Below are 16,402 nucleotides of genomic sequence, written 5' to 3' on the forward strand. Positions count from 1 at the left end.
TATGGACCTCTTTCAACGCCTAGAAAGGGAAATTCTAGCAAAAGACAATAAATAATATATGAATAGGAATGGGAAATGGTTTGTTAGCTTCACCACAGTTGTGGTTACTAGTCTCCAATACCGCGAAGAGGTAAACCAACATTGGAGGGGGGGCTATACTTACCATACCTACCCATATATACTTACCCAATGTGCTCCATTCCTCTTGATCAGAAATTTGTCTCTTCGTCATGGTATCATCTAGCGGCAGAAATCGTTTCGAAGACCGGCGCCAAGTGGCAGGTGCACTACTTTCCATCCTCCTCCAACTGACGGTTGGCTTTCTGTACCCACTTGAGTGCCGGGCGCGGGTTCTTGTCGTGCCAATCATGGATTCGGTTCACTAATGTATCCGACTCCATCACGAACTTCGCTTCGCTCTTGGTCAATTTCCTTCGTGCCCTCCCGCGACCGTGGCCAGCGCTTTCGGTGCTGTCAGGACCCAGAGAACCAGAGGTTCTCCTTTTCCTGATCGGCACGCTCTCTGAAATCGGGTCGGAATTGGTTCGCTGTCGAATTTTAGCGACGTCGGGTTCCAGCACGAGATTTTGGCGGAATTTCCCGTTGTCGAAGGCAGTAATCCGATCGGTCGACGCAAGCTGTCGAACATCCTCTATGGGGGCAACTCGGAGTTTCCTCCGGGTATCATCGATAAAGGCGAGTTCCTGGCTCTGGGGGTAGAAATCTATGATCTTTCGCCATGATTCTACGTGACTGCGGCGCTCTTCATTGTGGAGAAGCCTGAGGAGACGGTCTTGGTCCTTTTTGACTCGGTTGGCCTAGCCGACCGAGTCATCAGCCACCGCCCTCAGCTTGGAATGAAAGGCAGCGTTGCGTTCATCGTAAGCGTTAATCGCGAGCTGAACCATGTCAAAGTCGACTGAAAGACCGCAAGATGAAAGGGCCCTGATGGCATCCTCCAGTGCCGTGCACACCTTGCCATCCCTCTCGGGATTTGTGGAGATCTCCTTCATCAGCGCTTCCTTCAGCTTTGAGACCGTTGATGGTAGATCATTTTTCTTGGCTGTCGACTTCATAACCCAGTCAACAACCCTCCCGGCATAGTCTCCAAGTTGGGACTTATACTCAACCTCACACAGTTCACTGCTGGCCTCTTCCAGTTTTTGCACCATCTCGGCGTCGGGCCTGGCTTGCCTCTGGACTAAAGCCAGAGCCTCGTCTCTCGAAAGAGTTATTGTGTCACCACCGCCATCCAGCTGGCGCTTGATTGTCGAGATCGCAGATCTCTCGGAAACTGGAGATACCCTGGCAGCAACACTGCTCTCCTGCATATTGGTAGAACTGTCAGCCATTTTGACAAGAATATGGGGGTTACATACTATTGAAATAATCGCTTCGACAGCGTTGCTGGAGCACATGCGAGACATAGACGAAGAAGATGTAAAAGAAGAGAAAGTGGACGAATATGAAGACGAAGAAGAATAAGTAAATAACAATAACAGTAAATGGGGTAGGAGCAAGATCGGGTATTAAGAAAGCGCGGCCTGGAGGTGGTCATAATACTCCTCCCTATGATTGGTATCAAGAACTACTTCCTTGAGTATATAATCCCCAAATAAGCAATACACAACAGAGAAATCAATATGTACTGTGGATAGAGCCATATATCGATTCATCAAGCTCATGTTTCATCAATAATAACAGGGTACCCACTACTCTGAAAAGCAAATGTTAATGGGATATCATGAGGTGGCACGTTTAGATTAATCCCTAGATCCATCAATCAGATGATAAACAAATCGTACTTGGGTCAAACATGCGCAGTATACTAGACGCATTTTGTTTGCGCCACTCTATAGGTAAATAGTAAGCCAACAAAGTCGGGCATACGAAGGAGCTTCAGCTAGACGTGGTATAGAATTAGATGGACACAAGTTAGAGGCGGCAGCTACCAACTCTAGGGCACCTTAGATGATAGAAGCAAACGAAGAATGCATGAGCGACGGCGAAATCCCACACTGCCCAGGAATGGGCAAAGTATTCCGTTCATTGGCTTTCTCATTCATCTTTATCCGCCTTGACGCTATTTCTCTGTTCGTTTGAGTCAAAAACGCGAGTAATAGCATAGCGATGGCGGCCCATAGCCCGACCGGCCATATTAGCATTGAGCTAATGTAGGAGTAGAGGGCTATATAGCTTCAGCCAGAGCAGAAGGCATTGCTGGTGCCGACTAAGATATCTTAGTTGATAGCACTTTAATCAGGAAAGGTGCAGGACAAGAGGCCCATCGGTAGAAGGGATTCATAATGATGACATAGCAGACAAAGCTTCTTAGCGCACAAATAAACAGAACCCCCCCTTTATTCCACATGGAGGTTGGCATCATTGGTGAATCGAGCCACTCCCAACGCAAAGCTGATTTGCCTATCTGGAGGTCTTTGGATATCAAGGAAAAGGAGGAACTGGTATGCACAGGTCAAAGCAAAACAACAATACGTTATATGGCTGGCCCCGTAGCAGGTTGCCCATATGGGCTGACAAGACTGTTGAAGAAATTGTCACCAGCCGATGCGATCAACTGTCTATGCTAGAAGTCAAGAACGTGATATTTGTACCCAAGACTAGTAAACCTTACCCCCGTCAGCATCAACGCGAAATAGCTGAACTGGTTATCAAATATGCCATTTCGCTAGAGAATGGGGCCGCATCAATGCTTGGTGGGACGATGTTAAATGCCCACATTGAGGCAAGAAAAAGCTTGAAGTCTGCATCAGCCGCACTTAGCGACGATGTCGACTGTTTTGTAGCGCTTAAATCACGTGCATGAACCTTGGCTATTCGGAAAGAGTATAGCGCCCCATTTTGCCAATTATGAGCCGACTCAAGAATCTGAGGATGACAGGGATTAAGGCGGCTAAATCGGGGAGCATATCGAAGATGTCGTTTTATTATTGACTTTCTACACGTTTCACGCGATGCAAGCGAACATAATTATGGAGTTGTACTCACAGGAGTTGAGCCACCTAGATCGCAATCCTTACACAGGACACAATATATTCATGTATTGCTCAGGGGTCCCCGATTAGGTCATCGTTCACTGAATTTGTTTAATCTTTCAATTGCAATAATAGATTTAGCTATTATGGGTATCCTGCAATCCCAGGAAGGTTGCTATATCCATATAGGCTGGTTGCGGCGCCAGTTTTTCCCGATGTAGACTATTACCTTGTGTGGGTATGGAGGCATCTTTGACCATGCCCCTATTATATATACAGCCGACGAGTGCTATCTGTAGTCATAGCGTAAAGAGACTTGTTTTCCACTCTATATATCATAACACTCCCACCTACTGCTACAATGGTTAAATGACTAAATTTTGTTAGGTGTTAGTACCATATACTTTGCCGGGGTTACCTACCTTTCAAGCTTTGATGTATTGAACACTGCCGGCAAGATTAGAAAGAATTCTCGCTAACATATATGAAAATATGTGAAATTATGGTCTCTTCATTTGTCCTCAAGAAAATATACTACCCCAACATTGGTCTTACCAATTCCCCCGTGGGTAATATCTTTCTTTCTCCTCTTACGTCATGTTAGTAATATCATAGGTAGATGGGACGTAAAACTGCGGTCCTTTCTAGATGGCATTTATTTGATTTGCCTATCACATCTTCAATATGCCTGGGTATGATTTTGTAATGCTTTGAGACTTCCTATACTTCTGGAGTTCCATAAGCACATCGAAGACAAATCTATTTATCTATTCCTAAATTAACAGCGAATCTAGCCCTACACGGTTCCCGACAGAGTATGAGTCTTTAAATATATGTGGCTGTGGTTTGTTCTCGTTACCCTTAATATATGGCAGAATGACACGGATCCAGCGTTTCCATCATAATCAGCAGAGCTAAATTAGCGAAGTGGAAATAGTGCGAAACGTATCGAGGGGGATGGACTTTTGGAGCGCGCATGGCGGGTTGCTTCTTATATAAGATAAGGGTGTCAATATAACTATATAATCATTTCGCCAGTAGCTGAAGATATTTCCGGCATTTATTAAAGAACATATCGCCAATATAACCTTATATAGAGTAGCGAAGCTTGACGGAGAAGTGATGGGGAAAGCGCACTCTGTAAACGTAGAAGAGTTATCTTTGCCATATAGTCACGTTATATTTCCTTGCCTAAACCCCGGGGGCAATACCTCTATGTTGCTCTCACTGACTCGGAAGATCGCCAGTTCTAGTTCAGATGGGAATTCAATATCTATATTAGGCATTGCTGAATATAAGCCCTCTAATAGGGCTGTAAGAGGCGTCGGAGGATCACTGCCAATACATCATAGTGGCTGTTTATTATTACAAGGTTTCCGCAGGCAATCTTCAATAGCACCCAATCAGCGAAGGTTTCTTGTGGATAGATCTTCGACCTTGGAAATAAGGAGCCTTTTTGTATTTCTATATAAGGTTGCTATTATCATAGATTACTGTGTATTACTCCCTGATATTTGCCATTAACTACTTGAGAAACGCGGTATGTTTAAGGGCTGGACTCCTTACTTGAAGGAAGCCATCCTAGCTAATCTCTGCAGAGCCACGCCTCAATATACTTCCGTCCAGCGAACTAATCAAGTTAGTAGCCCCCGCCCGGGTAACTAGTTTAGCGTAAGCTAAGCTTGTCTTTTAGCTCCACTGTTCTAACTATCTGAGGATTCAACTTCTCGAAAAGCCACAATTTACTCTTTAACGGTGCTTATTGGACGGCCATTTTCAGTGTTACTCTTACAACCGGTTTTGCATAGAAGATCTAGTCCTGTCGTGAATTGGCCCAAAAATCAGACCAGAACTCAAAAGTAGATGTCCGAGGAGCTCAACTTATTATAGAAATAGGACTGACTCCTCCGGACACCAGAGTCCCTCTGCTTTAGCATCTTGTTAAGCATCTATAGCTAGTCAAGAAACCGCAGTCCGACCCATGATTTTATCTCGCCAAGTTGCAGCTTTTGCTGCCCTTATTACGTCTGTCTCGGCTTCATGTTCATTTAGAACGTTTTTGGACCCCTACTCTGTTACAAGCGAGGGACATGTCCCGGTATCTTCGTTCAACTATACTGGCGAAGGTGGCCCCCTTCATTGGGTCGGGCTGAATCCCACTGCCAATTGGGAATGTGGCTACGATTATACACAGTCTCCAATTGCTATCGACTCGCAGACTATCAAATATGCGGCCAAAGGCTCAGTGAAGATGGATATCCCAGCCGCCAGGATGTCACTCTTTGAGAATCTAGGTTCCACCGTCGAGGTACCTGCCAGTGGAAAGCTCGAAATCAAGGGCAAGAGCTACAAGCTTGTGCAATTCCATTTCCACACTCCCAGCGAGCATCGAGTCGACGAGGAATACGCTCCTATGGAAGTTCATTTTGTGTTTCAAAGGGGTAGGTATCTATATAATACAAGCCAAAGGCTAACCCCCTTTGTCCTCTACATGTGATTTGTGACTAACATGGTAGCAGTGGAAGAAAAGTCCATTGCCGTGATTGGATTCCTCATTGAGCTGTCGCCTTACGGACGTTCCACCCCGTTGTTGTCCCAGGTCTTTGCAAATCTGCATAAGATTACAACTCCTGGATCGGTAACCAAAATACGACAACTAGATTTCTCTAGTGTAGTCGATACCTTACACAAGAACGATATGTACACCTACACTGGTTCACTCACAACTCCACCGTGCAGCAACAAGGTTTCCTGGTATATTAGTACTGCGCCTCTCTCCATAGATGTGGTAACTTTCAACGCGGTCAAGAAAGTGGTTAAGTATAACGCCCGGTATACCCAAAACTCACTGGGCAGGGAGAATTTGTTGGAAATCGCAGCAGGTGATATTGGGTGTCAAGGAAACCGCCTACGTGTTCAGGCTGACCCGTAGAGGATCACTGGGCTAGTTGTATAACTAGTTATATTCTCATGTTGACTAGCTTAAAGAGAGCTGAATGGAATCAGCATGGGGGAACAAGTAGCTGCAGCCCCTAGGCACAGAAGTGAGGAGGCATTGGCTAGGCACTGGCTTCAACATTTAACCAGTTTGTTGTTTATCTAGGCAGTTAGTTAACCGACGAACTAAGGAGTTATTCAGATAGTTATGCAAACAATGACGGGGATGTTTCGGCCGCGATAATAATCTATGCGGTGTTTGAGGCGCCGTCCGTTCGAGATTTAATTTACCACTCCGAACGCTCACTTGAATAAAACCGTAGTGCAATGTTACCTGCATCGATAACTACTGTCCCTTTAAAGGATGGCTGGAATAGTGTTAATGTATTTCCCTTTGCTCTAGTTATTACCATATTGTAAGCGTTTGCATAACTAGGATAAGCGCTTCCTGAGGCCATTCGAGACTGTGAAAGAGTTCCACCATGCTTAGTCAAAGGTGAGCCGGATGACTTGGGTAACGACCATGGTATTCATTTTGCCCATGCCGATCTAGCCCTCAGGAACATTTTAGTTGATGAAAACACTAGCCGTACATACGCAGCTGTCAATTGGGAGCGGTCGGGGTGGTATCCAGAATATTGGGACTTTGTTTGGATGGATTATGACCAGCCAACAGCCAGCGAAGAGCTAGATGGGCGGTTATACCAAGCTTTGGAAATCCCTTGTCACTGTTTTGCAATGCAGGATTTAGTTATACAAACGGTGGTTCCATCATCCGGATGGAAGCCTGATGGAATCTTGTCCTGACATCTTATCCTCATTCGCCTCCCGGGCGGAGGAGTCACAGAAGACTTTTGAAAGTAATACTCAACCTATAACTAGACTTGATAGATAACTTGGAACTAAACAACTCTTTCACTAGTTGTAAAAATCGTCTATCACTATCGATCGTGGAAGCCCTTAAATAGATTAAAAGTGCATTGACTCACAGGGTATTCTCGCATCTAGTGCGGAGTTAGAAAGTCCCATATTAGCATCCAACGGCCATCAAAAGCTGGTTCCAGGTGAAATACAACCACTTCCCTAGTTTCATCTGGCCATTCTCCGAGACACAGCCGAAAATACTCCACCTGCCCATTTCTCCATGTATCAAATCTGGCGACGAACAACCACCGGCTTTCCTCTAAGAGCGTCAACTTACTATCTCTCAGAGATGACGTTTATAAAAAAGAGGGCCTGTGAGTCTACCTGGTTTATATTTGAGACGTGTTATTATTTTAATCGCTTCACGGATTGTTCTTATTGGGCGTAAATGCCTGGAGAGTTGCGGGTGCAGGGATGGCAGAAGCACGACGTCTACGCCCAGTTTGTGTGACAGAGATCGAAATTTGTCTATCCAGTGACAGCTCCAACATTAGTTATCGCTGACAGATTCGCATTTGTCAATAGAGGGGGTCGTCTTATCTCTCTGCACCTTGTGTTTCCTCCTGGCGTGTTTCCGTGTCGGATGTTCCACAGCTGGGATCCATCCAGGATATTCCCAGCACTGCTCGATGCTCCTCCAGCTTTATCACGAGGAACTCGCTGAGGCTTCGCACACCACTTTATATATATTTACGGTATCTCTCCGTTCGTCCGAAGGCGCCTAGCAGATATTCATCCACACTCTCTCTCCACAGTGGCGGCCAGTGGCGGAGAAGCTTAGTTTGACACATAGCTAATTTAGCCTAACGACTGGTCTCAACTTCAGTAGGCGATTCTCTTGACAAAGAGTAACTGCAACAAGTCACGGATACGGCTACTCCAAGGCCGCCTCCCTGTTGGAATAATGTCGCAGAACCAAGATGATACCCTCCAAGCAACAGATAATTGACTGGACAGAATAGATACTTGGTTTCGTGAAACAGACACAGAATTATGAGGAAGAAATGAAGCAGGGCGCACTATACCTATCCAACTTCTTCCTTATCAATCGGCAGGCTAGGCCATTGCTTCGGCATGCAGATGCTAATCTTGGAAAGACGGCGAGCGCTTGGTTAGCAGATAATGAAGTCATATCTACATTATACCCCTGTAACCACCAGTGCCCCGGCTATCGACCATGGGGATAGATACGAGTTGCCGAACTACCTCATTGAGATTCAGCTGCATAAATGGCTACAAGGATTGAGGCTATCGATATTCAATGTGCCTCATGGAGCGTCTGATACCATACTTAACGGCTAATCACGCATATTAATCTAAGATATTGTCGATAGTATAGGGATATTCTTCTTCTCATTATTATTCTTCATTATACTCCTATGCAGTCAAAGAGTATGAGAAGTCCTATATAAATACAAAAAGGATGGAAAGATAAGACTTAACCACCTTAGGATCTAGGATTTAAGAGCGGTGCGTACTGGTAACTGTTTATTAGAAGCAAGAAAAATGGTTGGATTTAGCAGTCTATTATCTTTTATAGAAAGTGTAATAGATGTGATTTTTATTATTATTATTATCAAAGGACTTATTCCGTGGATTTTGGACCGTGGATCGTGAAACCTTGAACCTTGCACCTTGAACCTTGGACCTTGGACTGTGGACCTTGGACCTCAAGTCGAGATGTCTAGTGGCTATATATAATTCAATGGTTGTCTCGATTCTAGGTGCCTTTATTGCAACCTGAAATTCCCTCATCGTTTACACCATGGGTCTCTTTACGGTGGTATTTACGGCAATCGCTGCCTTGTCAGCTGTCGATGCTGCAGAGCTTCTAAGGTCTCCAAACAGCAAGGACATTGTTCCAAACTCCTACCTTGTTGTTATGAAAGATTCTGTCTCGTCCGCTGATTTGGATTCCCATGTGTCCTGGGTTACAGACCTCCATAGTGAGAGCATCACCAAGCCAGGTGTCAAAAACCTCGATGGTTTCAAACATTCTTATAAGATCAACGGATGGCATGCATACAGCGGATCATTTGACAGTGAGACTCTTGCTAGCATTCTTGACAACGATCAGGTGGGGGATACATGCAAAGATTCTTGAGACAAGGGAGAACTACCTGGGTATATTAACAATACAAATGGCATATAGGTCGACTTTGTCGAGCACGATCGCTACGTTTACATTGATGGGCTCGTCACGCAAAAGGATGCCCCGTCCTGGGGACTTGGAAGGGTCTCTCACCGAATGAACGGCACTCGTGATTATGTTTACGATGAAACCGCTGGTAGCGGTATAACCTTCTATGGCGTCGATACCGGAATCGATATCCGCCACCCTGACTTCGGTGGACGTGCGGTCTGGGGTACCAATGTTGTTAGTGGCACCGGCGACAATGATCGTCATGGCCACGGAACTCACACTGCTGCTACTGCGACAGGAACTAAATATGGCCTTGCTAAGAAAGCCAACGTTGTTGCAGTCAAGGCTCTCAACGACCACGGCGCTGGACTCTGGAGCAATATTATGAAAGCCCTTGAGTGGTGTGTTGATGATGCTCGTAAGAAAAATGCCCTTGGGAAAGCCGTTTTGAACCTGTCGATTAGCGGCGGAAAGGTGGTTGCTGCCAACCAGGCCATTACCAATGCTGCAAATGCTGGCATATTTGTTTCTGTCGCTGCTGGCAATGACAACGTACGTCTCAACTCACACCATATACGTATATATATACTATCTTCTATACTGACCTTCTACTATAGCAAGACGCTACTAACAAGAGCCCTGCTTCGGCAGAAAATGTCTGCTGTGCTGCTGCTTCCACCATCAGGGACGAGAAGGCCAGTATCTCTAACTACGGATCAGTTGGTAAATTCTCCCTTAACCATATTACCTCTGGCATCGGGTTGCAACTTTAGAGCTAACAATTTATTTAGTCAAGCTTTACGCACCCGGTCAGGGAATCACCTCTGCCACGCCTAACAACTCCACCGGAGTCATGACCGGAACTTCCATGGCCGCCCCCCATGTTGGTGGTGTTGGTGCCACTCTCATGGCTTCCAAGCACATTGCTCCATCTGCTGTCTGTGCAGAGCTTATCAAGATGGCTACCGGCGCAGTCCGGAACCCTGGCGCTAATACTACCAACAAGCTTCTATACAATGGGAGCGGCCAATGAAACGACGTATTATTGCTTGAGGTTCTGATCTAGAAAAGTATCAGAATGTGGACCAATAACTACGAGTACTTTGATAAATACTAATATCTCTTCAAACACTGATGCTTACCAGGGCATATATGATGGATATTGTATTATTTTTGTTAGTTAATTGGTCAAGTTATAGGTTGTCTCATGGTGCGTTATGATAGCATTAAGGAAGTCCCACAAGCTCAATGACTGATATGGTATCGTTTGTTTGTAAATAGTTGACGAATTATAGAAAAATATCACTATAATAGTGGAATATCATTAGCTATAACTAAGAAGTAAGTAATGCCTTTCAAGAGGCAATGGAGCTATAGATAGCTTCGTATCAATCCTATCTCGGGGGTTATCACTGCTTTGATGTATATTGTCTTAACCTTGACAACGCTCTCACAAATCTCCAGAGATCTGCTTGGGTATTTTCTACTGTGATCCACTGATTCCCTCCCACTCTTCCCGTGTATCCTTATACTCCTCAATTTCCTTACAACATCGAACAGATTTTGAGTACGTTTGCAATTTCTCCAGAATCCGGTCGAACCCAGCATCTTTTGCCCCGCGATAGAATATACCCTTGAGTTCATCGCCACACTGCTCAATCTGATAATTCATGTACACCAGCAAATTGATAAGATCTGCAGAGGAGCTGCTTGACTTCCGGCCGCGCGAGCCAAAGGTCTGGTCGGACGTCCAGGAGTTGAGAAAGGTATCCAACTGGTCGACCCAATGAATCACTTTCGCCTTCTTTGTGGTTGGGTTTACAACCGTACGCCCCATTGCAGACACAGCAGTTTGATCGAATATTTCGTGGATTCCTTCTTGCAGCTGCGCCATCGAGGGCGCTTTATGTAATGCGGAAAATTTGTGCCCGAACGCTACAAACTCCTTCGAGCCTATGATTCGACGTTTCTTGTTGATGTTTTCAATGCTCGGGAATAGGCAGGGCTCAGGAGTCTTCAACGGAGACGAAGGCTCTAATTGGGACGCGGGTGGATCAGCATGGGCGGAGATCCCAGTTGCTCTCTGGTAGGAGTTCATAGGCATTCTATTATTATCCACCTGAAGGGACCTGGATACCAATTTAGGGGTATTACGGGAGCCATATTGGGGAGTAGCGTTGGATTCACCTATGCAAAGATTGCCCCCCGGCGGCTGTGCTGCCGTTTGGTGCATGCTCACCGTGGCTGCAAATGCTGTGCTGGTGGGAACACGAAGCATACTGTGCACATCTCGCAGAAGGTCCAGTAGCTGCGTGTTGCTATGTGTGGTTTGATCTTGGAGCTCCTGTAGCTTTTGCGTCCACTTTTTGCCGTCATTTTCTATGCGATCGGTTGCAGACCTGTTCCAGTAAGCTAACTATTTGGACATGGGACGGGTTTTCAATGACAGTGGCGTCAAGTCTCTATACTGCGGATGATGATAGTTAACGTACCAGACAAAAGTGGTCAGAATGATATTAATTGAGTCCGTGTGCAACTGCAGCTTCTGTCTATAAGCGCTGATCGACTCCCCATTCAGATCCCAGGATATTCTATTCAGCTGTGATTTGAATCTCTGTCGAAAACGTTGTAAGCTGCTCGAAGATGTTGACGTCTGTGAGCCTCCATCCTGACTGTTTGCCTCTGCTTCTCTATATTTCCTGGTCGCTTCTTCCAGCTCGGCTAGGGTGGCTGCACAGGTGCTGATGACTTTGCCTAGCTTGCCGTTCGCTGTCTCGCCGTCTACACTTGGCTGCTTTGAGGCTCTGGATGAGATATCCGTTGCGGTCTTCCCCAGGCGGTCTAAAGCGCAGTTGAGGCTGAAGAGGACATCGCTGAGCTCTTTCAGATCTTTTGAGGCTGCTTTACGGCCGGTCGTTAAGGAAGTGTAGAGCCGATAGCTGATCTGGCCGAGGAGGATTATGTCTCCTACTGAGAAACCGAAGGACATGTTGTTTCAAGGCGGACCATCATGCTACCAAAATACGAAAAGGGGAGATACTGCAACTGATGTTGCAATCTGTCTTGTCACTCTCGTCTGCCAGACCAGGCTGTGACATGGGGGTTTAAAGGCGGCTGACATCGATCTGACACTGCATGAGGAAGCCTTGGAAGACCCAGTCAACCGACTAACTAGTTTGCTCACTCGACGAGAAACCCCTGTTCATGATGAGGCTGGGGCTTACGGGGACATCGTATATATATAGCTATATAGTTACCCCTCAGCGGTGCGCGAGGCGAGCCTGTAGCATATAACTACCTATTTAGAGCGGTTATTCGGGAGTTGTCTATCTAGAGCTGCGCTCACATCTATCTTCTCCTGCGACTTTGACCAGTCTACGGCTACTTCATCACTCCTACTAGTACGATAGCTACCCATCTGGTGTGCCACAATGAACAATCTGCCCCGGTATATACATGCTGGACAAGCTCCCAACTCAGACCATATCACCGTTCTCATCAAAGGCTTGCAGAAAGTGTTTCCAAAAAGCCATAAGCCTGGGAAAAAATACCAGGAGTTGCTTCGGCTACATAAAGATACCCCAATAGCCGAAATATGGAACGAGTTATGTTGTAAGTAACTCTGGCCCAGCATCTCACACCTTCTCTTCCCCAGTTAGCCCACGGATTCTCACACGAGGTTACATAGCTTTGGGGTATTCCAAGCCGCTGGAACTCAAACGAAATAACACTAAGCGCTGGTGTAAATCTGACATGATCACACACTTTAAGCCGTATCAGACAGTAGAGGTGGTTTCGGATGAATCGCTCTCTAGCGAAAGCCATATATTCATAGATGAGCCTCTTATTGCTAATGCTAACCGCCAGGTCAAGCTCGACTTCGTGATAGATAAAGGTATCAACCAGCCCAATCAGGATGTGCTCCATATTGGTGAAGCTCTGTCCGTCAAATTTCATCGTACGCTTCGTATGCCAGATGATGATAAATTGCATCATTTGCCCGCATCTCTGGGGCCATTTCCCCTGTATAGCGTGAGTGAATATGCAGAGCGCTTACCGGCTAAGATTGTCAATAAGGGGGGTGTTTTCCTGCCTATGTTTCAACGGGAGGCGATGTGGATGGACTTTGATACGTTGTATCCTCAGAAATTTGCCCTCAGAGTTTTTGTTGGCAAAGTGAACGCCATTTCAGGGAAGCATATGGACGAGACGAATGATGCGAAGGAGCCGGTTCAAGACTATATCGTTGTCCCCGGACAGAAGTGGCTGGATGGGATTTGCACCTCCCCCGGGGTGGTGAAGCAATTTGTTGCAATGCCTTGTAAGTATACTTCTTCTTGTGAATAGCTAGAGATAACTAGGGTAGGAATTGCCCCTACTGACGGTTCCCGAAGTGGGCTCTGGATACACTGTCGAGAGCCAGAAAACTGGCGAAGACAGACACGGCGGCCTTCAAATCGAAGTTATTCCAGCTTACAGGACAGGGTTAAGGAAGTGGTATTTCGACGAAAATCAGAGGGTAGACGAATTTTTTTTCGATGACGGACCCTTTCTCGATGAGCAAAGAACGCCAGCTGAACTCGGTTTCAAGCCAGGTGATAAAATCCGCTCCTACCCAGCAGATCCGATATATCATACACCAACTACAGTCCAGGAGATGGCAAAGGGCACTGTGGGCGCTAAGATATCTGTTACTGTAAGTCAGCTCGCGGCCGGCATTCATCCCCGAACATTTGCTCACACTGGAAGTAGGCATATTACGGCATGATGCTTGCTTCTGCTAGTCGACGCGAGATCCTCAGAAATCTACAATCAGACGAAGGGCTAAGTTGTACAGTATACGGCCTACCGCCATCCGCAGATTCGCTCTTATGGGGACGGCCTACTTATGAGGAGCATGGTATGGGTGAGCTGGCCGTACAGATGGAAGATTTACTAGATTTATCAAAGGCCCGAGAGGTAACGCCCGAACAGCAGAACGTGGCCGCCATGGGGTTGGCTGCTGGCGGAAAGCTCAGTAGGTATTCACCTTGCTTATGATCCATGACTGCAACATGGAAGCGAAGTAGCTGATAAAAGTGCTATCGTAGTTCAGGATATATATCGCGATAGCAACCCCTCGACGATCTGGAATACAAGCGCTGCTCAGATTGTGAACGTGCACTTCCTCGACCCGTTCAGCTGCGAGAAAGTCACGCATATAGTGCCTCCACCTCCACCAGTAGATGGAGCTGAGTATATCAAGAAAGGATTACCATTCTTCGTGGTTGACGAACAGGTAGACAATCGTGTCGATGGTGGAGACTTCAACGACGTCAAGTCCATCAGTACCATCAATGCTGAGAAGGGCATCACGGCAGAGCCATCCTTTGATCCTAACAAGCCTACGATGTGCACAGAGTGTGAGTTGAGGTTATGTGACTGCATGTAAGTACCGGATAATATCTTCTGAATACTCTCCACCGTCACCCAAAGCCTGAAAACAATCATCTAATTCGGCGCATAGTATCCGACCCTGCGATCATCAGTTCTGTAACATATGCATCAAGAAGCTTGAGATTTCGCGTTCGTCGGGAGATGAAGGCGACAGTTGTTGGAAGTGTCCAAGATGTGGGTGTGACGTTGCTCATGTTGCTGGATTTGCCGCGCCAATGAACCTCCCAGGAGAAGAGTCACTCAAAGCGAAAGTGCCGGTTCATGTTCTGAAGGTAGAAGACGGACGAGCTCAATTCCAATCCATTCGGAGGATGAGGGTTTAGACAGGGGTAGGTAACTAAGGATAGAGTTGGCCATCATCCAGCTTCACCCCTTGAAGCTAAGCCCTTTTTCACAGGGATTCATAGAAGCGTCTAACATGTAGTTATGCAAATGATATTGATTTATTCTGAACATCAAAGGCTAAACCACTTGTAGGATATAACTAACCTGTGGCTTGCACTACATGCTATTGTAGAAGCACCTTTCTTAGTGGCATAACTTAATGACACCGCCCTCAACTCTCCTCCTTGCGTATTATAGGGTCATGACTCGCAGCATCACTGTCCAATTTATTACCTATCGGGGTTGAAAAAGTCCCCGTCTCTAACTTTGACTGGTCTCCGTACACTCCTGCGGCCTCTGCCGCCGCCAGGGTATCCATACCCACGCTCGGTAGAGTGATGTCGTATCCTGGGCGTGGTTTTCGACGTAGGGTATGGCGCCATCGCTTCGATGAAGCTTGTGTTGATCTTGGAGCAGAAGACAGGGTCTCGTTGAGAATGATTTTAACCAGTGGCCCGAGGGTAGGGATGCATGCGGCGATAATGATTAGATACTGTTCAATACATGCCCAGACGACCAGGTCAATGGTATTCCAGGAATAGTCTGCGCGGGCAGAGAGACGGGAAAGAAATATTGTTTTGACGATGGCGGCGCCCATTGCACTGAGAAAACGTTAGCGATTGCATCAGAAAACGAGTGGGAGTTAGGCCCACATGTATAAGTAGGAGACTCACATCAAACCGAGGGCAAGGATTGACCCAAGAGCAAGCTTCAATCGCACGGGGATGTGAAGCGTTAAAACTAAATGTACTGGATAAACGGCGAGGACGAGGTCAGAGAATGCCGAGATAGCTAGTCAACGAATCTATGTTAGATTTGCCTCATAGCTATATTCAGATTGCATGGGTTGAACTGACCTCCTTGAAAGAATGCATAGTCCCTCTGCACGCTGGGGTTCCAGCACTTCCCTGGGATGCTGTGGTCCCAGAGCGACTGTACAGGCGTGCATTGGCCAAAGATCGTATACACACACATGACATTGCTAAGTGTAAGTAGGACCATACCGCCGTAGATATAAGGCGCCTGGGACTTCGCCTTTTGAATAAGACGTAGAAGCAAAAACATGATGGAGACTTTTGCCCAATTCGTGGACATAACATGGAAGGACTGGGAAATCCAGTTATATTTATCCGCCTGAGTTCTCTGTGCCTCGCTAAGGAATACCTGATGGCGCCCAGTGCCATGCGAGATACTGGTAGTGATCAAGGCCGAGTTGACCGCAGAACATGCCTGGAAACAATATATTAGCGGTTACATCATTGGAAGAATATATATATAAACCCACTGGAGAGGGAAGAGGGGGGGAGAAGAATCTAACCAGGGCGAGAACCATGAATCCATCGTCCCAACCGAACGCCTTGATAAGCACCAAGCGAGTGTATACTCTGGCAGATGTAATGACGGTTGTGATGGCGAGGAGAGTCCATGTTAAGACAACGAGCTTCTGCGCGCTGTTGACGTCTTCATACATCATCTTGACCCATGGAGAGTTAAAACGGTATCAAAATGTGGACCAACGAGTATCAAAATGTCTCCTGACATCGCAGACCGTCGGCTTCCATCTCTCCATAAAAAACGGGGA

At 46.4% G+C, this 16,402-nt stretch overlaps 6 protein-coding genes across 6 annotated transcripts; 3 read left to right on the forward strand and 3 right to left on the reverse strand.

Moving 5' to 3' along the window:
• Positions 1-287: 287 nt before the first annotated feature.
• Positions 288-1,352, reverse strand: MGYG_08211 (hypothetical protein; the record flags this gene model as incomplete). The annotated part of the gene is made up of 2 exons (XM_003169984.1): positions 288-818; positions 975-1,352. 2 exons carry the CDS (start codon positions 1,350-1,352, stop codon positions 288-290), a joined length of 909 nt encoding a protein of 302 aa, XP_003170032.1.
• Positions 1,353-4,977: 3,625 nt separating this feature from the next.
• Positions 4,978-5,928, forward strand: MGYG_08212 (carbonate dehydratase; the record flags this gene model as incomplete). The annotated part of the gene is made up of 2 exons (XM_003169985.1): positions 4,978-5,437; positions 5,516-5,928. The coding sequence occupies 2 exons, from the start codon at positions 4,978-4,980 to the stop codon at positions 5,926-5,928; spliced, it is 873 nt and encodes a 290-aa protein (XP_003170033.1).
• Positions 5,929-8,622: 2,694 nt separating this feature from the next.
• MGYG_08213 (alkaline proteinase) lies at positions 8,623-10,033 on the forward strand (the record flags this gene model as incomplete). The annotated part of the gene is made up of 4 exons (XM_003169986.1): positions 8,623-8,934; positions 9,010-9,552; positions 9,618-9,723; positions 9,792-10,033. The coding sequence occupies 4 exons, from the start codon at positions 8,623-8,625 to the stop codon at positions 10,031-10,033; spliced, it is 1,203 nt and encodes a 400-aa protein (XP_003170034.1).
• Positions 10,034-10,483: 450 nt separating this feature from the next.
• On the reverse strand, positions 10,484-11,989 carry MGYG_08214 (hypothetical protein; the record flags this gene model as incomplete). Its single annotated transcript, XM_003169987.1, has 2 exons — positions 10,484-11,399; positions 11,493-11,989. The coding sequence occupies 2 exons, from the start codon at positions 11,987-11,989 to the stop codon at positions 10,484-10,486; spliced, it is 1,413 nt and encodes a 470-aa protein (XP_003170035.1).
• A 442-nt stretch (positions 11,990-12,431) lies between these two features.
• Positions 12,432-14,759, forward strand: MGYG_08215 (integral membrane protein; the record flags this gene model as incomplete). Its single annotated transcript, XM_003169988.1, has 6 exons — positions 12,432-12,612; positions 12,689-13,321; positions 13,395-13,696; positions 13,753-14,017; positions 14,091-14,391; positions 14,507-14,759. 6 exons carry the CDS (start codon positions 12,432-12,434, stop codon positions 14,757-14,759), a joined length of 1,935 nt encoding a protein of 644 aa, XP_003170036.1.
• A 233-nt stretch (positions 14,760-14,992) lies between these two features.
• Positions 14,993-16,294, reverse strand: MGYG_08216 (integral membrane protein; the record flags this gene model as incomplete). The annotated part of the gene is made up of 4 exons (XM_003169989.1): positions 14,993-15,422; positions 15,495-15,612; positions 15,678-16,050; positions 16,139-16,294. The coding sequence occupies 4 exons, from the start codon at positions 16,292-16,294 to the stop codon at positions 14,993-14,995; spliced, it is 1,077 nt and encodes a 358-aa protein (XP_003170037.1).
• Between the last annotated feature and the right edge of the window lie 108 nt (positions 16,295-16,402).

The sequence above is a fragment of the Nannizzia gypsea genome, genomic scaffold, assembly GCF_000150975.2.
Source record: "Nannizzia gypsea CBS 118893 supercont1.8 genomic scaffold, whole genome shotgun sequence".
Lineage (NCBI taxonomy): Eukaryota > Fungi > Ascomycota > Eurotiomycetes > Onygenales > Arthrodermataceae > Nannizzia > Nannizzia gypsea.